We start from the raw sequence: 25,869 nt of genomic DNA on the forward strand, positions 1-25,869 counted from the left end.
AATTTCTTTCCAAGTCGTTCAGCCCAGTCTCGGTCCTAGTCTATCTATTGCTTCTGTATTATTGATCTACGATCATTTGCTGGTTGCGCATTCTTGGAGTTAGCCCAGAGCAGTTGTTTATTCAATTGATTAATTATTGCTGTGTTTTAAAATTTAATGACGATGCGTGTAATACAAGGCGGTATTAGAAAAGGATTGTGATGCATTAATCATATGTTAGCACCAACAGTTAACATCATATTAAACACTGGAGAAACAAACGCAACCTTGCTTTTACAGCCTTAAATATTTATGAACGTCTCATTCCTCAGACTGCATCTATATCATGTAATACAATAAGAACCATGTTCTGTGTCCTTAGTGAGGTGCATTTGCCTAGATATTTTTCATTAACTATTAGAGCGCAGCAACGGCACTCGTTGTAACCGTTCATGAAAATCTGAACTCCTAACACCCAGATTCTGAAGTCGAACCAGCAGATTTGTATATTAACCAGCTTACTTACATGCCACAGCCGATACGCAAGATGGAGTCTTTGAGTTGTTACAAAATTAGCCGCTTGTTCACCGAATTAATGTGTTTATTATATATTCTCTACTTGTATGCACATATGAACGCATGACATTTGAAGCCAACCCACACATACATAAAGCACATAAATTAAATATGTACTTTCACTTAAAACAATATATACTCCTGTGACAGCGTTTAAAGAGACACTCTTGGCTCAAGTTGATGCCCTTTTTAAAAATATTATACAGGTAATTCTTCATAAATTATGTTAAATAATAAAATAAATGAGAGAACTTTTTCAATTAAATATTTTTTGGGGGGAAATCTTTAATTGCTTTGTAAAGAGTTTAAGGTACAGAAATAAATCAAATCAAGTGTTCGGACTCGCAGGTCCAAGTACTAGCGTCATATAAGAACACGTGTTATGCACATTGTCACATACGTAGACATGGGTGTGGAGGGGGGTCCACTCAGCTCAGGAAACCAACAATTTGTAAATGTTACATATTTCAATTCAATATCTGACCCAAACTTGCCTAAACCAGGAAGTAATGTCAGCCAAGTTTATATAAGCCGCACAAGTTGATATGAGCTTACAGTTATATATACCTTATAGTTAAATGGAACAAGGCACATCCATAGCACGGGCTGCCTAAACAATTCTGTAAGAGGAGGTTCTGGCATACACCATACAAGTACTTGTACTGGGGATTAGAACTTTAGTTTCCACATTCTTTGCAAATCACTGCAGCTCTAAGCAGCTGTGTGCGGCGCTTGGTTTAGATTGGCTTTTCCATTTTAATGTGAAATTTAACCCTATTATGGAGGCTGTAAAATAAATTTGCTTTCAAGGAGTTTGTGATTAGAATACAAGTGAGACATGAGAGATACAAGACAGACTGGCAGCTCTGCGAGTTGGCTATAGAGGTGCTGGTTTTGTGATTTTAATATTCAATAGGCCACTCGGCTCCCCAGACCCGTGTAAATTGAAGCCTCTTGACTCTGTATCACAGATGTTTGATGGGTCACGAGTGGTGCAATAAGCAGACTTTCATGTAATTTGTAGGATGGAATTCTGGTTCTACCAGGACTTCGGTGATTAGCCGAAAACCCAACGTTTATTTCTGCTTAATGTAGTGTATATTGCTTTCTGTTCCCTATGAGCCCAGCTAATAAGTAAGGTAGCCTCTCCCAGCTGTCACATAGGTAATCCAGTGGTAATCAATTGAGAGGGATCGTAGATTAATCACGACATCCATTTTTACACAGTGCAATATAAAAACTTGCCCTTGTTAGTTGACATTGCTCTGTGATCCTTACATTTTGCGTCTCCATAGATCTTACTAAATTATGGCACTAGGACGTACTGACCATTTAATGGAAAATGACAATTTAATCCACATCTTGAGCTCTCTGAACATTTCATAACTTTTTATGTTTAATGCCTGGTTTTCAGCCAAGTAGCTGTCTGAAAATTTATGGAATATTCAAAAAAATATGACTAAAATTATAATGGTTTTTTTTTTTTTTTGCTTTTTTCCCCCTGTATTGCTCTGTTCTATTTCTTTTTTACCTAAATCTGTTTTGAAAAATTATCTTTTTATATTTGGATGCTTGTGTAATGTTTACAACATCGCAGAGTGTCCTTTTGTATAAAGAAATTGGGGTATTTGTTAAGTACCAGACGGGACTCCCTCTGCTGTGAGCTGCTGTGTTGTCGGCGTAGTATACGTCTTTTTTTGGAAGCTGTATTATTAAAATATTAAAATAATTAAAATATTATTATGCTTAATGGATATTGAGAGATAACTACTTTGTAACTACCTGATACATTTCCCCATATTTTTCTGCACAATTTTTACTGGAGAATATATGCACTGTGTCTTAGTTCAGATACCCAGAGAAAAGTTAAGCATTTGCAGCTCTACCAACTGAGTAATTGGAGACCTTGTTATATCACAGCGCAGAAATGCACGATCCCACGGATTTCAAATACCATCCGTATAACATCAAACTCAAATGATGAATTATACGAAAGGGAATGCTACTTTGCATAATGCTAAACAGAATACTGATCTTATTGTGAATGGAGCACTTTAAAAAAACAAACACAATTATACAAATATATGCAAGGAAATCTTTTTGCCTGTTTTCGTTGGGGGTATAAAACATCTTTGCTTGCAATAGCTGCAGAACGAATATCTGCAGCTTCTGTAATACCTCCTCTTCTATCCCAGCACAAACGTTCTTGTGAGGTTAGATCCACAGAGCTAAACTACCAGGAAGTAACAGGGCTGTAGCAAGCTGAAGTGCTTAAAGGAACACTATAGTCCCCTAAATTACTTTAGCTAAATAAAGCAGTTTTAGTATATAGATCATTCCCCTGCAATTTCAATGCTCAATTCACTGTCATTTAGGAGTTAAATCACCTTTTTTCTGTTTATGCAGCCCTAGCCACACCTCCCCTGGCTATGATTGACAGAGCCTGCAAAAAAAACTGGTTTCACTTTCAAACAGATGTAATTTACCTTAAATAATTGTATCTCAATCTCTAAATTGATCTTTAACCCCTTAAGGACAGACGACGGATATATTCCGTCATGATTCCCTTTTATTCCAGAAGTTGTGTCATTAAGGGGTTAATCACATACAGGAGGCTCTTGCAGGGTCTAGCAAGCAATTAACATAGCAGGGGATAAGACAATCTTAATTAAACAGAACTTGCAATAAAGAAAGCCTAAATAGGGCTCTCTTTACAGGAAGTGTTTAGGGAAGGCTCTGCAAGTCACATGCAGGGAGGTGTGACTAGGGTTCATAAACAAAGGGATTTAACTCCTAAATGGCAGCGGATTTAGCAGTGAGGCTGCAGGGGCATGTTCTATACACCAAAACTGCTTCATTAAGCTAAAGTTGTTCAGGTGACTATAGTGTCCCTTTAATGTGTTTCTTTTAATAATATGGGCTGCCTGTGCAGGAATAGAAGTCATAATGGATTCTTGGTGCCTGTTGTCATAGAATATGCACATTCTGAGACTTTCTTTAAAGTAGTCTCTTATTAATGTACAGGAATGCTTTCCTGGAAGAATCCTCGTCTCTAAAGCTGTCACTGAACCCCCACCTAAACAATAAGCACCTTAATTAAAGGCTTATCATATGTTGGCTGAAACAATTAGCGTGATCTGAAGCATGAACGCTTTAACACCTCCTTTGTGGAGCACAGTGTTGATTTTCACAGACTAGCTTTTCTGTTTCCTAATTAGATCTGTACAGTCCAGTCCTCATTCTGTATGTCCCAGGCACTGAAAGAAAGAGCAACATATGGGAAACGTGCAAAATGCTCAAAGTCCTACAGTGTTTTACCAGCTGGGTGAAATGAAATAAAAAAGCTTTGTTATGACTTTGTGGTTTTATCAGAGTCCGTACAGATGTTCAAACAGTATACTTGCAAAAACAGAATATTCAAGGATATAATGTTTCAATGTAGGGCATGGGTCGTCAACCTGGTCCCTACCGCCCACTAGTGGGCGTTTTAGGATTCCAGGTGGGCGGTAGGGATTTCCAGGTTTTGACGACCTGGCGGGCGGGTGGGAGCCGGCGGTACCACTGCGACTGGGTACCGCCGTGACCATTTGCGGCCCCGGCCCGCGCGGCAAACCGCCGGGGCCGCATATGGAGGGGTCCATCGGGTGGCCCATGCTGTCAGGGCCACCCGATGGATGTGGATTGTGAGGGGGCCCGGTCAGCGCTGGGCGCTTTAACAGCGCAACCGGGCCCCCTGTGATGACATCAGAGAGCTGGGAGGAAGTGACTGCACGTCACTCCTCCCAGCTAACACTGAGAGCCGCGCGGGAGGAAGACCAGGGAGTCAGAGTGGGAACTCTGACTCCCATCCACCTGAGCCACCACTGGACCCCAGGGAAAGTCACCCTCCTGAATCTAAAAGGTAGGAAACAGGAGGGTGACTTAAATATAATTGTGTGTGTGTGTGTGTGTGTGTGTGTTTGTATGTATGTATGTCTTGTGTGTGTGTGTGTGTCTATGTATGTCTTATGTGTGTGTATGTATGTGTGACTGTCTGTTGGTATGTATGTCTTTGTGTGTCTGTATGTGTGCCGTGTGTATCTATGTGTCGTGTGTGTGTATGTATGTGTGTATGTGTGTGTGTATGTATGTGTCTGTATGTGTGTGTCTGTATGTGTGTGTCTGTATGTGTGTGTCTGTATGTGTGTGTCTGTATGTGTGTGTCTGTATGTGTGTGTCTGTATGTGTGTGTCTGTATGTGTGTGTCTGTATGTGTGTGTGTGTGTGTGTGTGTGTGTGTGTGTCTTGTATGTCGTGTGTCTTGTATGGGTGTCGTGTGTGTGTGTTTGTATGTGTGCCTGTCTGTTATAGTGGACTATAGTAAGTGGGCTACCTAGCTCAGCCTTCCTACTGGGCATTGCTACAAGGAAAGTTAAAAAAAAATAGAAAAAAGGGAAAAAAAGGTGGGGAGGGGAATTGAGGAGGGAGAGGAGATGAGCTGGCGCACAAATGAGAAATCATATTATGCGCAAACAGAGAAGTCGTCTGAATATCACTGAAAGAGACCTTCGTTTGTTCCTTACGAAAATCGAACCAGATATCAAATATTTAGTCTCGCAGCATCAACCGCAAGGATCTCATTAATCACTAGTAAAGGTAATTTCAATTTACTTTATTGTTTTCTCATTAAACTTTATAAAGTTAAAAACCTTATAAACCTGCATTAAAGGACCACTCTAGGCACCCAGACCACTTCAGCTTAATGAAGTGGTATGGGTGCCAGGTCCAGCTAGGGTTAACTAATTTTTTTATAAACATAGCAGTTTCAGAGAAACGGTGATTCTCACCGTGAAAATCACAGTGAGAGCACGCAAGCGTCCATAGGAAAGCATTATGAATGCTTTCCTATGCGACCGGCTGAATGCGCGCGCAGCCAGCCGACGGGGAGGAACGGAGGCGGAGAGGAGGAGGAGAGCTCCCCGCCCAGCGCTGGAAAAAGGTAAGTTTTAACCCTTTTCCCCTTTCCAGAGCTGGGCGGGAGGGGGTCCCTGAGGGTGGGGGCACCCTCAGGGCACTCTAGTGCCAGGAAAACGAGTATGCTTTCCTGGCACTAGAGTGGTCCTTTAAGTAGAAATAAAAAGATAAATGTACGTACATTTATTTTTTTTAAAACACCCTCCTTTCTAAAAAATATTCTGCATTTGCGCGAAAACTGGTGGGCGGTAAGGACATTTTTTCAACCAAAAAGATGCATTAGTGGGCGGTAGGTAGAAAAAGGTTGACTACCACTGATGTAGGGTAATAGCTGCTTGATCCAAGGCTAAATCTGACTGCCATTCTGGGGTCAAGAAGGAATCCCCCCCTTAGTTTTTTGCAAAGGTGCTTAACAACTTTTTGTTTTTGCCTTCTTTTGGATCAACCGCAAAAAACAAATGTGAGGAAGGCTGAACTCGATAGACGCAAGTCTCTTTTCAGATATGTAACTTGCAAGTATAAGACCAAAATAGCCAATTAGGGAAAAATTCTCACATGCCAATCATTTTTAATGTTCTGCTATTTTGGCCTTGGTAAATATAGTGAAACATGTATTTTTGTGGGTTTTTTTCACCAAGGACCAGACTTCTATTTAGAATAATATGCTCATTTAACAAACTAGAAATTTTACATAATATCAAACATTGTTTTTCTATTGTCATAAGTAAACACACAGTGCAGGGAAGACCCGGTCTGATCCGAGGCGTATGTATGTGGCTAAAGGATCCTGTCGTAAAAATGAGGAAAATCTCATCCCACCTTTAGGTCGTCAAACAAAAATCTTTGCTTTCAAAACTTCATATAAGGGTTATCAAGATGATGGTTGTCCTTGCAAGGCGTCTTGCAATGCCTTGTGTACCCCAAATAAACCATGGTATGTCTAATGTGGACAGTTAAAGGAACACAAATGTGTATTCATGTCATTATAGTGTTAAAATCACTATTTAGGTTCCCTGACCCTGCTAAATATACTAAAATATTACCTTTTTCCCAGTGTCTCGCAGGACTGCCAGCACTGGCTCCACCCCCAATCCGCCTCTTTGGCTGACATCAGAAGTGAGGATCTCAGCCAATCACAATGCTTTCCCATAGGATTGGATGACATTGTCAATTCTGATGATCTCAGTCAAGGAGGCGGGGTAGGGGCAGAGCCAAACGCCACCCTTAACAATTCTCATCTCTTTATAGAGATGCATTGAATCAGTGCATCTCTGAGGAAAGTTCAACATCTTCATGCAGAGTGTGGAGACGCTGACCGTCGGTCCTGCAGTGTGCAGCACTGACCCAGAATTCACCTTTTGTGGCCGTCTGAGGAGTGGCCACTAGTGGTCTGTCTTGACTGCATTGTAAACACTGCCTTTAAAGCAACAAGCCTGCAGGGACAGCCTATAGACACCAGAACTACTACATCAAGCTATAGTTGTTCTGGTGACTAAACTTGCCAAAAAATATCCATCACATTGATTGTGAAATCGTGTTTTGCCCCCAAATAGCCCCCAAACGCGTAATTTGCTGTTTTTAATATTCACAGTGATTAATATTTCAGTATTTATTTTTTTACAATGTTAGCTATTCTAGAACTCTCTGATACTAAAAGCATTTTCATAGAAAACATGACTCTATGTTTCACGAATGCCATCCATATCCCTGCCGCGCTAGTTCCACGCGGAGACGTTTAAAGCATTGCTGTGTCATTTTTATTAATTACAGAGTATTTGGCAGTAAACACCACAAAGAGATGATTCACAGACTGAATAAGGTGCCATCTGTCACATCTTTTAAAATGATATATTCTGCACTTGGCAAAATCTATTGTGATTTTGATGAATTGTGCTATAGGATATGCATGTTAAACAGGCTCCCTGTGTCTGTCTGATTATTCCAAAGAAAGTATATCAAAGCCATTACCCTATATTTCCCAAAATCCTTTGCAAGCAAAACTTGAGAAATTAAAATTATATATATATATTTTTTTAAGACGAACTCTAATATTTCAGGGTTTCTCATATTATGTTTACAAAATTTGTGTTTTTGTGGCTGGAAAAATTGAAAGGAAATGTAGGAATTCCCAGTGGTGCGCCTCCATTATGGTTTGCTGTCGTCTTTAATTGTTCTAAGCTGTCAATCCTCGAGAGAGGAGGAAAAACAGACATGAGGTGTACGGGGTGGTGACTAGACCTTGATACATGCGATAATTGCTAACTTGTAATTAAAAACATTTTTCTCATAAGCAGACACCCATCTACTCAAATATTCAAAAGTTACATAATTTAGTTTTGGGGGAGCACAGTTTCCTGCTGTTTATAAAATACTGACCGTTGTTGATCTCAGGAATTCTATGGTTCCATCTGCCTTTATCTTCCATCAAATATAGTAAATCTCATTGACTAGCCAGGTGACTTGATTTTTCTGTGGTAGCCACTGTTTTTAAGCTTCGTATTCAGTGTAATTTGTTTACAGTCTGTTATTTACAGCATAGGTACTGTTTAATTGCGTTGCACACCGTCTACGCTGCGGAGTGTCAGCATTTCCTTGGAAAACGTTTTAATTTAAAGGGTTACTCCAAGCACCATAACCACTTCAGTGATTTGAAGTTCTCATGACTACTGGAGTCCGTGCAGCCTTTCGTTATTTAATGCTGCACATACAGAGTTTGGCCTCTGCGCTGCCAGAAGTGTAACACAAAAAAACTGTCGGCGTCATCAGCCAGCCTGGAATAAGAGTTCTGGGCTGGCTAATTTCCGCTCTGTGCGTATTCCTAGGCACAGAATTACATTCATGACGCTCTCGGTTTGTCAATGTCCGGTAGGATTGACTTCCTGCTTCTTCAACTCTGATAAAGCCGGGTTGCCATTTACTGGCCATTGGAGGACACTTTGCACCTGGCAAGGACCCTTGTAAGTAAAATGGGCTAGTGTACTCTTGGCGTCATAATTACTTTTATAACCCTTTAAGGAATATTGGCCATCGACTGAAAGAAATTGTCAAAAGAACACTATGAGAATTATCCACTAAAGTGGATATTTTAACTCACTTAGAATTCTCGAACTAGAAAAATTCTGTAAATCAGCTACACTCTTATTTCGGTCACTCTGGCCTAAAATTTGGAATTCACTTTGAATTATCTCTTTCGTGAATAACCCAGTGTATTTTTAACATTCGATTATCCTTCTTCAGATTCAAGTGCCTTTTTGTATTTCAATTTAAGTGTGCTTGTCTGTAATGAAGTGCTGGGTTTTGGTGCTTAGTGTCCCTCTAATAAGAGGTAATTGTGCAATGTAGCAAGCATGTGACCTGCCTGATAGAAAGCAGTTTAAGTCCTTATGAGCCTCCCCACTGACTTATATCTTCTTGTTTTCTTTTCCAGTTTGCTGCTTTGTAGTTCACAAGAGGTGCCATGAGTTTGTCACATTCACTTGCCCTGGAGGAGACAAAGGGCCCGACACAGATGTAAGTACAAAACGTTTGTCCTACCGGTAACTCACTATGTGGTTATAATAGTGGGTTGAACTCACCGGCTCTGCCTAATGATTCACAATAAACACTCTTCCAGATTACATTAGTTTCTTACTGATTTCCCTGCCCCACGCGTTTCGCTTTGTTTGGATGTGTTTCAGTGTATTCCTTTAAAGGCATTTGATAAGTGAAGCTGTATGTACATAATATTTGTGTAAATATGTTGGTACCTTAACACAGGCGGCTGTGACTCTTGGGTGGGAGAATATCTGTCTGTATGCAAACTGTATGTTGTAATGTATTTCAGATACAGTATCCCTGCCCTATGAAATCAGTTGTGATGAGAAAAGTGGATAAATTATACAGATTTAAGTATGAAAGTTATGCTGACTGGCCATTTACTTTCCTCCTGAGCTAGTCTGATCCTTTAATCACTTTATATTAAACCTCATGGTAGGCAACCTTCTGCACTACACATTGTAGCAGACCACCGGTAACCTGACTGGTAACTTCCGCTAATTCCTTACTTCAGCCACTCTGGAACCATTAAATTATACAGGCATCCATTCCCCCAGTAACCAGACAAAACATAGCTCTGGGAGTCAACTGCGGTTTTTATTTTGTCACACATGGTTTTTTAGGCACAGGCCCCCTACATGGGGTCTCCAACACAATACAACAGGGGTTTCAATCCCAGGATCCTGATGGGAGAGGGAGGAGGGAAGCAGTTATTTTAAAATGGTCTGGCAGTGTCCCTGGGACAACTCCCTGCCGGGGAAACAATAGGACAGGAGAAGAAAGGGGGAGAAGCACAGACAAGCAATCCATTTCACAGCTGCTGCCCCCCTTCCCCCCATTTGTTGACCTATAGCAGCATATACATACACACACACACACACACTGCTCTATTTAGAATACAGGCACACAACACAGCGACATCTAGACACATGGAAAACTGTCAGAAAAATGGCGCCGCAAGCTTGTGGCCCGCGCCAAACAAATAAGGCCATCCATCACATATCTCTCCCCCCCCCCCCCCCCCCCATAGAAATAGACAGTCCTGTGGTCAGACCCACGACGGGCCTGCAACAAGTCTGCTGGACCCCCCTGAGACCAAGTCCTTGGGGTCCAATGTGACTGGACAAGTGGGTGGACACATGTGGGCATGGTACTCAGTGACGGCATGCCATCACACAGATGTTGTGAACTACATCTCCCATGATACTGACAAAGCATCATGGAAATTGTAGTCCACAACATCTAAAAGGTCAAAGTGAATTTTTATATGAAAGGTTATCCATTCTGTGGCTTGGTCTTTTGTGGATGATCCTTTTGTTTTACAAAGTGGGTATGCTAAAATCCTAGGGGGTTCGAGGACCTCTGAGTGCAGAGGAAGAACTACTCCTCTGTTTCAAGCAGAATTAAAAGTGGGGTAAATAGTAGGTTATTTGAATTGTCACAGTGGCTTTAGATTGGTTTCAGTCAGGCTAGCTGTGCGATTATGTGTTATCCCACAGATGACATGATGTGGTGGGACAGTCAGGTTCAGATGTAAACCGAAGCTCTCTTCCAAAATATTGTGTGCTTTGAATTCATTCTGCATCCCCTCATAACAAATAAATAGGTTCCTGTGTTCCTCTGCTGGAAATCTGTTACTGATATGCGGTGGAGAATAAACAGAATTCCAAATTGTGAAATGTTCTGGGCAGCTGGTCATATATATTAAAGTATGTCTGAACATGAAAGGCAGCGAGGGATCCGAACACCGTACTGAAAAAACACAGGATTCCAACTGTTTACCTTGCCCTCTGAGGCGATGTAGGAATACGTTCTGTTAGCAATTCGCCATACACACCGCAACTGATTTAATCACAACATGCAAATAACATTTAATGCAGATGAAAATTATATAGCCTATTCACAACTGTTCTCTCACCGTGTAATATTAACCTATTTACTAGCCCTGTATATCTGGGATACAGCTTGGCTCTTTACTAGCCCTGTATTGTCAGGATCGGGACAGGGATCCAACACGCAAAGTACAAACAGGACAGGATACGTATACCGGACCTTAGAATGGCCGGACTAACGTACGGAGAGTAAAGAGAATGGTCAGAAACAAGCCGAGGTCGAGGGAACGAGAGGACAGGTGAGCGAGGAACAAGCCGGGTCAAGGATACCAGAGGGAAACAGAGTAAGTCAAACTAGCCGGGTCGGAACCAAAGGAATAACTGAAAACGCCAGAGCACTGTGTGACTAGACAGGCTAGAACCACGACAGGGCAATGAGTGAATGGGAGAAACAGGTTTAAATACCCTGGTTACAGTGAGTATACCCGCCTCCGACGAGTCCTGAGTGGCTTCCAGTCACTTGAGTGACAGATCGGTCCGGACTGACATCATGACGTCGGGCAGCGTGCGTGACGTCATAAAATGAGACGGATCCCTCGCGGCAGGCGTGAGAGTGTCTAGGAGAGCTGCGAGGGATGGAGGAAGCCGACCTGCTGGAGGAGTAAACTACTAAGTCTCTACCTCTTTCGGAGGTAGAGGCTTCAGGTACCCTGACATGTATATCTGGGATACAGCTATTTACTAACCCTGTATATCTGGGATACAGCTCTTTACTAACCCTGTATATCTGGGATACAGCTCTTTACTAGCCCTGTATATCTGGGATACAGCTCGGCTCTTTACTAACCCTGTATATCTGGGATATAGTTATTTACTAACCCTGTATATCTGGGATATAGCTATTTACTAACCCTGTATATCTGGGATATAGCTCTTTACTAACCCTGTATATCTGGGATACAGCTCTTTACTAACCCTGTATGTCTGGGATATAGCTCGGCTATTTACTAACCCTGTATATCTGTGATATAGCTATTTACTAACCCTGTATGTCTGGGATATAGCTCTTTACTAACCCTGTATGTCTGGGATATAGCTCTTTACTAACCCTGTATATCTGGGATACAGCTCTTTACTAACCCTGTATATCTGGGATACAGCTCTTTACTAACCCTGTATATCTGGGATACAGCTCTTTACTAACCCTGTATATCTGGGATACAGCTCTTTACTAACCCTGTATATCTGGGATACAGCTCTTTACTAACCCTGTATATCTGGGATACAGCTCTTTACTAACCCTGTATATCTGGGATACAGCTCTTTACTAACCCTGTATATCTGGGATACAGCTCTTTACTAACCCTGTATATCTGGGATACAGCTCTTTACTGACCCTGTATATCTGGGATACAGCTCTTTACTAACCCTGTATATCTGGGATACAGCTATTTACTAACCCTGTATATCTGGGATACAGCTCTTTACTGACCCTGTATATCTGGGATATAGCTATTTACTAACCCTGTATATCTGGGATACAGCTATTTACTAACCCTGTATATCTGGGATACAGCTCTATGCTAACCCTGTATATCTGGGATACAGCTCTTTACTAACCCTGTATATCTGGGATACAGCTCTTTACTGACCCTGTATATCTGGGATACAGCTATTTGCTAACCCTGTATATCTGGGATATAGCTCTTTACTAACCCTGTATATCTGGGATACAGCTATTTACTGACCCTGTATATCTGGGATACAGCTATTTACTAACCCTGTATATCTGGGATATAGCTATTTACTAACCCTGTATATCTGGGATACAGCTATTTACTAACCCTGTATATCTGGGATATAGCTCTTTACTAACCCTGTATATCTGGGATACAGCTCTTTACTAACCCTGTATATCTGGGATACAGCTATTTACTGACCCTGTATATCTGGGATACAGCTATTTACTTACCCTGTATATCTGGGATATAGCTATTTACTAACCCTGTATATCTGGGATATAGCTATTTACTAACCCTGTATATCTGGGATACAGCTCTTTACTAACCCTGTATATCTGGGATATAGCTATTTACTAACCCTGTATATCTGGGATACAGCTCTTTACTAACCCTGTATATCTGGGATATAGCTATTTACTAACCCTGTATATCTGGGATATAGCTATTTACTAACCCTGTATATCTGGGATACAGCTCTTTACTAACCCTGTATATCTGGGATATAGCTATTTACTAACCCTGTATATCTGGGATACAGCTCTTTACTAACCCCGTATATCTCGAATACAGCTCGGCTCTTTACTAATTCTTTACATCAGGGATACAGCTCGGCTCTTACTAGAACACATTGTCAATAGAAGTACTGAGAAGTTTTCAGAATACCTGTGAGGTCCAATTCCTGTATCTGTTTTGCAATGTTTTTGCCCTTATTGTGAAAGAAACTCCACAATTAAGTTTCAAAGAATAGTTTGTCAACCTATCTCTACCCAAGATCCTCAGGGAGAAACACACACATTTTCAATAAAATTGGCAAACATTATATCTATTTGTGGTCCCCTTGTGTATGGGATGTGCAATGCAGCCAACATAATCTTGCTGGCAGAGTGGTGTAATGCCTTATTACAGATTTGCGCACGCACAAAAATAGTTTTAATTTTACATGGCTATTTGAAATCACATGTCTTGGCAAACAGATATGGGGTTTAAGTTGCACCATATCGTCATATTGTGTCAAGCCCACCACTACTTCACAGTACCCCAATATCGGTGGGTCTTACACTAGATTAACATGCTAGCACGGCTTCCAGGGACTCTTCTCAATGTAGGCCTTTGACATTTGCCTGTAAAAATTTTCAAATGTAAAATGTCTTATGCTTTATGGATTTTTTTGTAAATATATTGTATTTTCAGTGACTTATGCCAGATACTTTTTTAATATTTTTTTTTATTTATGGGCACCACAAGGCTCACAAAACTATACCACCTATGACTATATATCCATGGTGAGGCTAGTGAGTAGGCCCTCTATGAAAAGGCTTTGATGTTAATGTATGGTTGATGGCAGTAGATGTAAAGTATGTCCATTAGTGGAGCCATAGATTGCATCCATTACAATACTTACTAAGAGCATAAAAAATGTAACATTGGCTCTGTGTGAGCACCAGATTTTGTGATGTATAGAATTCCATCTGTCCTTACTATGTGTCCCAGTGATAATAGGTTCTCAGTGCTCTGATCTGTTCTTATTTTAAGTAAATGAAACTATAACAGTCTATAACAATGCCCATACACATTGTAATTTAAAGAGTTATAATGTCACTGGCCTGCAAGGATAATGGTTTGGTACTAAGATCTCTAAAAGTATTGGTAGATTATCATAATATGACAGGAAGATACCTTAGTGGTTAGTGCGCCAACTTGTTCTATTTCTTGTACCTGTTGAAACCTGAAGGTTGCAAGCCCAAATCCCGTAAAACAAGTGTCAGAGTTGGGCTACTATTTTCTCTGTACGCAAGGAAATACTCAACATAAGTGAACGTTCAATGTCCTCTTCCTGGCAAAACCATTCCGATGTATCATGTTTATATCGAAGTTTTAAGACATGCTTAGTAAATCGTATGAAATTTGTTCCCTGTCGCTGAAAGACATCAGCATGTACTCTTATTAAAATAATGGTAATAATTTTGTCACAAGGGCAATTTGTGAAGTAAGCCATTTTTAGCACACTTATCCAGGAAAACGTGTTTTAAACTGCGTTTTCCATCCGTTGGCTGTGTCTGTGATGGTTACCATGGAGACTGGATAACGGGAGGTTCTGCAGTCTCACATCACGCTCGGTGCTCTAGTCTGCTTTATTGTGAGACCCGCTGACTAATTACCTGTGAGCTTAGGAGATGATACAGGTCTAGTGGTTTTCATCTGGCTTTTCCCTGGTTGCACAGAGTAAATATTTGTTTGTATTTTTTGGTGAATAATTTATACTGTATGCCCGGAGTAGTAAAACATGTTGGCAAATCACAGCTGGCAGAGCATCATGAGTTGTAGGTCTGAAAATTCTTGTGGTTGACCATTTGTCCACCTCGTTCTACATGCTGTCTTTATAACTAATCCTGCTATCTTTATAATAAAAGAAACACTATAGGGTCAGGAACACAACACATGTATTCCTGACCCTAGAGTGTTAAAACCAACCCACCCTCCTTAAAAGGTAATAAAACTCCCCTTATTTCTAGCAGTGGGCAGGTCGGTGGGTGCTGCCCCCGCCCCCATCTCCATCTCCCTCTTTGGCTGACATCTTCAGAATTGATGATTACAGCCAATCCAGAGATTTCCCATAAGATTTAGATCGCCAATGGGGTCAAATGCCGCCCTGGCCAATCAGCACCTCTTCGTAGAGAGGCATTGAATCAATGCATCTTTGTGAAGAAAGTTCAATGTCACCATGCAGAGGGTGGAGACGCTGAATTTCAGTCACCCTGTGCAGCACTGCCCCAGGAAGCACCTCTAGTATCTATCTGAGGAGTGACCAGTGGATGTTTTCTCTGAAAATGCCTGCAGGGCCTGATTATACTCACCGTAGTTGTTCAGGTGATTATAGTGTCCCTTTAATTATGCTATGTTTGTGCTGGGCACCTGTATACAAACCCCTCATTGGACAGCTTACCTTGACGACAATACAGGGTTATTGTAAGATCAGATGTGTCTTTAAGTTGAAGAAACATTTTGTTGCAGTTTGTCAGATTTATGCTGGTAATGCTTTTTTGTGACGTCTGTTGTTTGGCCATCCCTGTGTTTATTGATTGCGGTCCTGGCTGAATTATACAGCTCAGCAAGAAGGAAATGCAGAACTCTGAGTTAATGAAACTGGTCTGATCGATCCGCTATCATCCCCTTCCGCTCACATCCATAAGTGTTGAATTCTAATACTCACCCGGTATATGAACAGTTGTTTAATACAGGGTTAAGTGAAGGTTTATTGACGCGTTTCATTATCTGCTGTTGACCCTACTCCCAGGTAAACTCCAAAATCTAGATGTGTCCCTTCAACTACAACAAATCTAAACAAGTTGTTAAAGCATCTGTGGTTTGTAAAGTCCATTCAGAATTATTTAATGCTGGGGAGGCCAAAAGGTAGTTCTCGATCTGTTGAACTATAACCACCGTAGTGCTTTGCCTGCTGAGTTTAACAGCTGTGTGTCTTAATGTTTGGCCACCCTGTACTAATGCATTCCTCTTATTATTCAACATTATTGACATAATGGTTCCTTTTAAGAAAATAAGGATAAACATTGTGCAAGTCCTCTAAATGGAATATATTCTTCACCATAGATAAAAGCAACATTCTTCTAAGACATGACTACTCCTTAGTGCCTTTACTTCCTGACTGTATCATGATGGAGCCACTGATGTCTGCTAAGACATGAATACTCCTTAGTGTCTTCACCTCCTGACTGTATGATAGAGCCACTGAAGTCTGCTAAGACATGAATACAGTACTCCTTGGTGTCTCTTCTTCCTGATGTATGCTGCAATCGGAAGTTCTCAAATGTATTGTATTGCTTTTTTTTTTTTTTTTTTTTTACAAGATAGCCGTACGTTGAAAGTTTCTTTTCCCGTTTGTCCTCCAAGTTTGTTGGCTTGTTTTGCTCAAAACCCAATTAGTGAATCGTTTCTCGTTTGCTGCTTGCTGGCGGCTGCTTTTTCTCTTTCGTCAGACTTCATCGGACCTCCTCAGGCACCCAAGTAGGGATTGTATTGTCTCCCTTAATGGCTCATCCAAAATATAATTAACCCCATGTTTACGGCTTTGGGTTATCCAGCAACTTTCGTTGCATAAACATAGCAATTATTTATTTCCTCTCGTACAATTCCACATTTGATCTGCCAAACTCTTGCATTGATCCTGCAGCTGTACAGATTCATTACTCTCTCTCCAGCCCCCGAGTGTTTACAAAGCTTTCTAAATAATCAAATTAAATGAATTAAATGAGAAGGCCACGTCAGGATGGAATCCAAAGAAATTAAAAATAAAAATAATTGTTACTGGAAGTTCTTTACGGTCATTGCTCAGGACAGACGAGAGATGTTGTTTGTCCGTAAGACCACGAAATGCGTTGGGTCAATGTATGCAGCAGTCTTAATATAGATATTTGCAAAGAAAAAGAATATATACTGTACGGCCCGTATCTTCCAGAAGACAAAATCATTGTAAAAGAGTCAAGCGATAGGGATTCCTTCCAAATTCTAGAGCAAATCTGAGAATCCAGAAGAAGGATTTACTAATCTGTTTCTCCTAATCCAGTTGTAACAGCTGAAACGTGAACATTGGTAATTCTTCTTAGGCATTGCGAGGACCTATCTTTCGGTCATCTTTATAAAAATAAAAGTTGTACTGAATACTCGCGCCCATCATTTAAATTTTTTTTTTTTTTTAAATTTGACACTTGTTTTTGTTTTTATAAATTTGCATTTACCAATTCTTCGAGTTTCTTATGCCACCCAGAGGCATTATTGCCTCTCTTTATTATAAGCATATATTGTACAATCTGTCTTTCCAGCAAGGTGAAAGAAATAACTGCTGTGATATCATCAACAAAGTGCTGGAAAATAAGTCATCGATCTTCTGGAGTTAGATTATCAGCCTGAGCTGTGATTTGACAATATCTTAATGAGCAACATTTATTACCAAGATGCATTCGCTCGTATTTGATAACATAAAATGAGGTCTCTACAGGTTTTGTACAGATATTATTCTTTATTATTTAAAAGGTGCCAATATTTTTTTGCACAGATTTAAATCTAGAGAACAAAATGACAGAGCAAAGAGGTGAAGATGTCGGTGCCCAAACCAGCTCACAGTCTATGAACGCCTACTTGGAGATGTTAGTAAAGGCAAACCATGATAATGAAATGGTAGTAGCCATCTGAAGAGCCTGCCAATGGAAGCCGTAAAGGGAAACGGTGATATAGAAATTGAGTTTATAACTTGACTAACCTTCCTGTGGATGCAGTAATGATTGATAAATAAAGGATAGTAGATGTTTCAGTGTACTAGTTATATAATACTGTTATTCTTATACATGCACTTGCAGACTATTCCATGTATCCACTACTCAGTCTATATAAATGTTCTATTTTACCGCTTCAGGTCATGCTTACCTCCAGATCAGAGACCTTTAGCTAGGCTGTTATTAATGAGCAATCAAACTCTGGATTAGATAGACGATTAATAAAAGGTCCGAGGCCCATTCAGAAGCCCCAGTCTTTAATTTATTCTGCTAGGAGACATGTTAACTTTGCAGTGCGCTGTGTGCTTGTTACCGCTGTCATTCACTCGTTACATCGTGTAACCCTTAGGCATACTCACTGCTGAATTATTAAAGGCAGACGTACGAGCCAAGAGGACGTGTTGGTGTGCAATGTGCGTTTCAGGAAGTACCGTGATCTGCTGCTGTTAGTGTAACTACCACATGGGGGGAAAATTTACGCTTTCTGGCAGTGCCAGGACGCTAATGAGGGAACATCGTACAGAGAAAACGTTTAAAAAAAAAATACCGTATTTATCGGCGTATAACACGCACTTTTTTCCCCTGAAAATAGGGGAAAAATCGTGGGTGCGTGTTATACGCCGATATCCCATAATTACTTACCTGTCCTGAAGCGTGGGCCGGCTTCACAGCGCGCACCGCGGTACAGGAACTTTAATTTAAGGTTCCGGTTTCCGGCGGGACTGAAAGGAAGTGTGCACAATAGTGTGCACACTTCCTTTCAGTCCCGCCGGAAACCGGAACCTTAAATTAAAGTTCCTGTTCCGCGGTGCACGGTGTGAAGCCGGCCCACGCTTCAGGACAGGTAAGTAATTATGGGAGGGGAGGAAAGTACACTATGGGAGGGGAGGGGAGGGGAGGGGGAGGAAAGTACACTATGGGAGGGGAGGGGGAGGAAAGTACACTATGGGAGGGGAGGAGGGGAAGTACACTATGGGAGGGGAGGAGGAGGAAAGTACACTATGGGAGGGGAGGGGGAGGAAAGTACACTATGGGAGGGGAGGGGGGAGAATACTATGGGAGGGGAGAGGGGAGAATACTATGGGAGGGGAGGGGGGGAGAATACTATGGGAGGGGAGGGGGGGAGAATACTATGGGAGGGGAGGGGGGGAGAATACTATGGGAGGGGAGGGGGGGAGAATACTATATACTATGGGAGGGGAGGGGGGAGAATACTATATACTATGGGAGGGGAGGGGGGAGAATACTATGGGAGGAGGGGGGGAATACTATGGGAGGAGGGGGGGAATACTATGGGAGGAGGGGGGAATACTATGGGAGGGGGGAGAATACTATGGAAAGGGGGGAGAATACTATGGAAGGGGGGGACACTATGGGATGAGGGGGGAATACTATGGGATGAGGGGGGGGGAATACTATGGGATGAGGGGGGAAATTTCCTGGAATTTCTTTCTAAAAATGAGGTGCGTGTTATACGCCTGTGCGTGTTATACGCCGATAAATACGGTAGTTTGATCACTATGCCTCATGGAGCTTTTAGATTTTCACAGTTTAGTTTTTAATATTTGATTGTTGTTCTTGATAGAAGACTTTTTTCGTAAGATACTTGGTTAAGTTGAAAAGAATACAGAAGACCGATTTCGGGACAGATTTTTAAATGAACTTAAACAGAAAAGTGAGGCAATGCTTTATAACTGGATCTGTCATCACGGAAATCACTTGGAATCATGATCTTAAATCTCCCCTTTTGATTTAGGGAAGTCTTGCGTTTAGACTTTGCAAAAGGAGGAATCGCTCATATTGATTAATGTGATAATGTTGTGGTTCTGACAGTAATATGGGAAGTTTTTAAGATTCTAGAATTAATCATGGAATAAAGCCCACATTCTGGAACTTTGAATTGGACGTAACTTGGTCTTTTTGTTTATGCAGTGTCTTGGGCTGGTCAGCAGAGAAGTACACAATCCTATTAAGAGAAAAATTCCACACACTACTTGGCAACATGCCGAGTCTATGACTTTCCTGGGTGTTCCGATGACGCCTTCTTCTGAAGATCCCTTGGGTTGACTCTCATCGTGGATGAACGTGCTTAGGTTTCAGCTGGTCTGGGGCCTGCATACGGGAGACACACAAAAAATATGTTGGGCAGACCCTAAACACCTGCCTGAGGTGGTAAAACTCGTGAAACCCACTCCTTCTACACCTCCGTGTTTTACTGTCCCTAATGTTTCTTATGGCCTCGGTGTGAAAGGAGTGCGACCACCAGGACTGCCTTAGTTCCTTCTCTGAAATTTACAGAGAAATTGGTTACAGAATTGCGAGTGACATTTAAGGTTTTTTTTTGTAGAAGTGAACCAAATTTCTAAAAATTGATTTTTTCTGATGCATTTGTTTGTAACCCTAAAGGTAGTGCAGAATTTGAATGTATGGTTAATTTGCAATCTAAACAATTTCAAATATTTGCCTTTGTAATTTAAGGGTTAGCTCCAGTTGAACACAAGTGAAAATTCTTCTAAAAGTCAAATGTTGATGAACCTGTAAACCCAAGCTGTGCGTTTTAAGTGATTAAATGATGATTAGTGTCCATTCAGGCGGTATCCTAAATTTGGTCATTTACGGCCTTTTTCTCTGCATACTGAATTATGGTGACTTGAAAACCCAATTTCAATGTTTAGGCAAAAATATCTAAACGGTATTTTTTTTTTTTTTTTTTTTTTTGGAGAACCTTTTTGCGATTCACCTTTTACCCCCTAAACTTTGTTTAGCGACAAAGCCTTGTAGTCTGGTAGGGTAATTTGTCACATATTATAGCTGTGATGGCTACACTTGAAACTGGGTGTGTTCAGGAACTACATACCATATGATCCTCGTCCATCACAGGATAGATAGTTTGCTAACGTAAAGCATAGAGACAAGGGGTCACTGTGCTACAGGCATTTGATATCCAAAGTGGATGTCTTGCTTTGTTTAAAGCATCTTTGTCATTGTAAAGTTTCTTACCAATGTTACATGATATTGTACAGCGCTATTTAGCCAGTGCCCTGAGCCAATCTCTCCTATCCAGCTTGGGCGAGTTGGGGGGGGGGGGGGGGGTGGCGCTGGGCGCTGTTTATAGTCTATTTTAAAAGTGGCTTGACATTAAACCTGGGAGTGGTATCATCAGAAGACTCTGGGCAATATAATCAATATTCTGAAATAAAATAGCTGCAGTGGTTATATTGGTTAGTGTCCCGTTAACGGAACAGTCCTGTCACCATAATCGATAATGAGGCGGAAAGTGCCCAGGTGCCATCCCACAGTAAGAGGTGAAAACATTTTACCATAGTCTGACAACTTAGCTGTGCCCAGTCTGGCACATGCAACCTCTTCCCTTGTATCCATCTTACCCGGAGATGCTTCCAGGCCATTCCTGGCACAATAACCACTACATTCCGCTGAAGTGGTTATGGTGCTTAAAATGTTTGGTTCAAGTATTTCTTTTAAGATTCAACAGGCAGGTGTCTTTTAAATGAATGTCATTCAGATAGAGGTGAAATTAATATTCTTTTTAAATGTTTTTTGTCGGCATTATCTCAGATGGCTGGTTTGTGCAAGTTAAAGGCAGCACTTAACTTCAAATCAGTCTTTGTATCTTTCCGTACTCCTCAACTCGGGATAATGGTCTGTGCGTGACATGCATTTAGCCCTTTGGGTGCAAAGCAGTTGAACTCTGAGGATTTTGTGAAATCCCCTGTGTGCTAATGATGCCTTGTAATAAAGCTTTTAGGCCTTTTTACGTTCATAAAGATTTGCTCACTTGTGCAATAATCCGGGCAGGGCTGTAAAGTGCGCAAATATAGACAGGTTCTCTCCAAAGGCATTTTCAATCCGTCTTCTGTGATCACATGGTTATTATAGTCGTCCACTAGTCATCAACACAGCAGTATAATGGTGTTTGGGTGGGGTGGGGGGAATTGGTGGAACTATTTGTGGTCTGAAGCCTGCTCGTGCATAGGAATTAACTGGCATTGTTTGCCTTCTTTTATGAAATGAATTTCTCTTGATAACTCCTCCGTTAGTCAGATTCCCTTTCTCATTCATTGAGCACTTGCTCAAGGTGGAAGCGAAGTCTACCCATAGATTGTGAATTGCTGTGCATGCGCCATGTGTCATAACGCCTTTGAGAAGCATTGGATTGGCTGATCACTCGTAATGGTCTTCTGGAAGTGGAGAAGCACTGCAGTGAGAAGACAGTCTAACCACTGGATTATAGGTAAGTACCGTAATGTTTCAGACCCCATGAATCGAGAGTAAAAAAACAAACAAAAAAAGAAAACACCCGATAGTGTTTTTAATCTAATTTGGATGTGTACGTATGGAAAATGTATTTTTGTACAATATGAGTAAATACAAAAAAATCTTTAGAAGGATACCTAAATAAAGTACAGCACCCCGCGCTCCATTTTCGAAAGCATTTTGCAAAGTTTCTTTATGCGGTTTGAAATGAAACCGCTGTACAAAACCACCTTAGATAGGCGAGGGTGTGTGTTTTACACATTCCTGTACACAGCTTTCCTTTTCTAAAAAGCTTTACTGTACCTCAGATGCAAAAAGTACCAACTTCAGAAGCCTCTTAAAACCTCTTGGCGTTCGCCCGCAGACTGCGTTGGCAGCTGCATCATTGTGACTGACTCATGCAGGTAGTTACAATTCACAAAGCTGCCATTCCAAGTATGTGTGTTTTCCAGCCGAACGTGACTACACCTCTTGCATACTTCCTGTAGGTCACAATAAGTCATTTAAAGCCAGGGAATCCCTTGTGTGACCTGCACTCCCTTCCGCGTCACCTCCCATGTTGATTGCCTTATAGAATTTAATGAGATTTTGTTTTCCATTTCAGAAGATCGTTGTGTTTCACCGTTCCTGTAGTGAGTGACCCTCCTTGCAAATCAACTTGTTTAATATGTGCAAAAGCTTCCTGTCCCAGGAACAAAGTTCTTATCTTCCAACAATCCCCAGCTCTTGGCCAGAATTCTCATTGTCCTGAAATCGCTCATTCTGTTTACGTTCTGTTTTGTTAGCCTGCTGTGCGATTTCATATCTACATGTTTTCTGTTTTTACAAATGTCACTTTCTCAAAATCATTACTTAAAATGCCTAGTAAATCATTACTTAAAATATACTAGGACTAGTTTGTGTTAAATAAACAATGAAAATCATTTTACAACAACGTGGTTTATAGGCATCAAATTTCAGCAGGACTTTGGAAATTGGATATAACTCGGTAAAAATAAATGAAAACCGCAGATCATGTGTTCTGGACTAACTGACCCAGAGTCCTAAAAAAGTTACGAGGGGGAGGGGGTGGTATGAAGTAAGACACATGTGGCAAGAGCTTCTCTGCATTGTGGTGCTAGAGCGTGACTCTTACAGCATTTCCCCCCAATTTTTACACAATTAGGCATCAGACCATTTATTTAGATCATGGTGACCCACAGGTTAACAAAAAAGCAACCGTCTTCATTGCAAGTAGAGGCCGTTTCTCCTCCACTTGCTAAGGTCCAAGATGGCACTGGCTCTATTTTACCTTATATCCAGCTTCACAGCCATGTTGTATGTCCTTTCCCTTGAGCTCCTTGCATTAATGATTAGACAATAAAAGGAGATTGTGGGAATTGATAACAGCAAATCAACAATATAAAGTCTCTCTATATGTGGACCATGTAATTCTCACTCTAACCAACCCAGATGTCTCAATTCCTGCCACTCTTAAAATTAATCTTAGTAAATCATACGCCATCTTTTCTAATTTTTCTAATGCATATCTGAGTAGACTTAAAGAAAGATATGACTTTAATTGGGCTTCTAAGACATTAAAGTGTCTGGGTATTAAATTGGGATTTAAATGGAACAATATCATAACCAACAATTATCCTCCTCTCCTTTAAAAAAAAAAAAAAATAAAATCACTAATAAAATGGAAACCAGTGTATATATCCTGGCTGGGTAGAATAACTATAATTAAAATCTGATTTCTAGGCTTACATATATAATGCCCTCAGTACCTCTGTGTGTTCCCAGAAAGATCCTACAGGAATTTCATAGTTCGTTTTCAACAGAATAAATAGGTCCTACATGTATACAGTCCCGGAGCAGTATGGGTTTCCCCCATTCCTTTTATTAGAGGTGTGTCAGCTTTAAAGTAGTAAAGGCAGATTTCCCTTCCTCTAAATGTCAAATTACTAATAGCACCAGGCAGGAGTGCCCACCATCTCCGCTCCTGTTAGTGTTGTCGCTAGAACCGTTGACTAATAAGATTGGGACCATCCAGATATTATGGGCATCCAAATCCAAGATAGTAAGCACACAATTCTACTGTTTGCAGAAGACATCCTCCTCTTTTTGACTAAGCCTCTTACTTCCCTCCCTACCTTGATGTCATTATTGAGATATATGGAGATGTTTCCTATTAAATTGAATGCGAACAAGACTAAAGCATTACCAATGGACCTCCCAGTGGGACTTCGTTACCGTTATCCTTGGATAACTCCGTTGGCTGGAGAAAGGATCATTTAACGTTTTTAGGTGTAACATTGCCAAAATGCTACATTATTTGTATAGATTTAACAATCTTCCTCTCGTATAGTAAATCAAACAAAAACTGAAAATTCGTGCTATAACGATGAGGATCTTCCTTAGGCCCTTTGTCTTTTGGTGCTTACCTATTCTTCTTCCCACGCTGACTACTGTGGCAAGGTTCAAATCCTTTTATCTGGTCCAGAAGAACAGCTGGAGTAAACCAGACCCTTCTTAGAAGCCCATCGGCCTTTGGGGGATTGGGGTTCCACTTATGTCAAGCTACTATAAGGTAGCAATCCTTACCCAAATAATTAACTTACACGCCTCTGAGGGATCCCTGGGTTAGGTAGAAATGGAACGAAAACAACCATTGACACAGTCACTCTTGTCTGTGATGTGGATACCCAAGAAGCTTAGACCTAGGATTACTCTGTGACTCCTGTATGCCTAAACTACGATCGCCACACTGTCAGTAGTATCGCACTCCCACACCATGTATGATCCACAAAAATGTTGGGTAAATCTGTCTAATATTCAACCATTTGATGAGCTACAAAACTAATTTTCATTGAGCTCCAATTACATTCTTGGGTATATACAAATATAACTCAACATGTATGAGAACTGAAGTAGCAAGCATGTACAGGGCCTATAAAAGCCTACTCTTTACCTGCTGGTGGACACGTACTAAACCTAAGATGATGTTGAGGTGTTACTCTTTGGTCCTTGGCCTTATCTTACCAAAGAAGCATTTATAAAGCTAAAATAGGAGGAGGAAGCTGGAAATACATTGATGGAACAAGAATGTGTGGAGGCAACCAATGCTCTTCGGGTATCACTAAATGTTACACTCACATTGAGGCTGACAGAAAACGGATGTACTGCTAGTACCCATCGCCAGTTGGAATACACAAGAATACCCTAAATCCTCTACAGTCTGATGGCAGTGTTACCAGGTTAGAAGAGCTTTAGTGAAGCAGTGTACCTGGCAATTTCCAAAAATTATAGCAGAGACTCTATGCACTATAGGGAGACCACCTTGCTTGTAGACCGGGCAATTGCAATACACATATTCCTAGTGGTTAGAAAGCTGATCGCAATTAATTGGAAGAGCTTGAAGTGCCCTTCACTTACGAACCTACTAGAAAGAATTAACACAAATTACGTATATGAACAGATGGCTATTTTCACGGTTAAGCAGAGCGTGCTCTTTGAAAAAATGTGGTCCCCTTGGAGATCATTTCTGCAACATGCTCAAGGCTTCTCTCAGTTGTAAATAATTAAAATACATTTTAAAACACAAAAAAAAAAACCAAATTGAACCCTGGGACGTTTCCCAGGACCAGTTTATACCAGAATAAGGGAGAACCTGGGAGAATTCTGGTGGGACATTATGTACAAGCTTAT

General features: G+C 40.9%; 1 protein-coding gene across 2 annotated transcripts in view; it reads left to right on the forward strand.

The window, feature by feature from the left end:
* PRKCA (protein kinase C alpha) overlaps positions 1 to 25,869 on the forward strand; it is a 221,112-nt gene that overhangs the window by 96,915 nt on the left and 98,328 nt on the right. For both annotated transcript variants that reach the window (XM_063456126.1, XM_063456127.1), the window contains exon 3: positions 8,936 to 9,018. In XM_063456126.1, the coding sequence (XP_063312196.1) occupies positions 8,936 to 9,018 (83 nt within the window). The remainder of the gene's footprint in view (positions 1 to 8,935; positions 9,019 to 25,869) is intronic.

The sequence above is a fragment of the Pelobates fuscus genome, chromosome 5 (genome assembly GCF_036172605.1).
Source record: "Pelobates fuscus isolate aPelFus1 chromosome 5, aPelFus1.pri, whole genome shotgun sequence".
NCBI classification, from domain to species: Eukaryota; Metazoa; Chordata; class Amphibia; order Anura; family Pelobatidae; genus Pelobates; species Pelobates fuscus.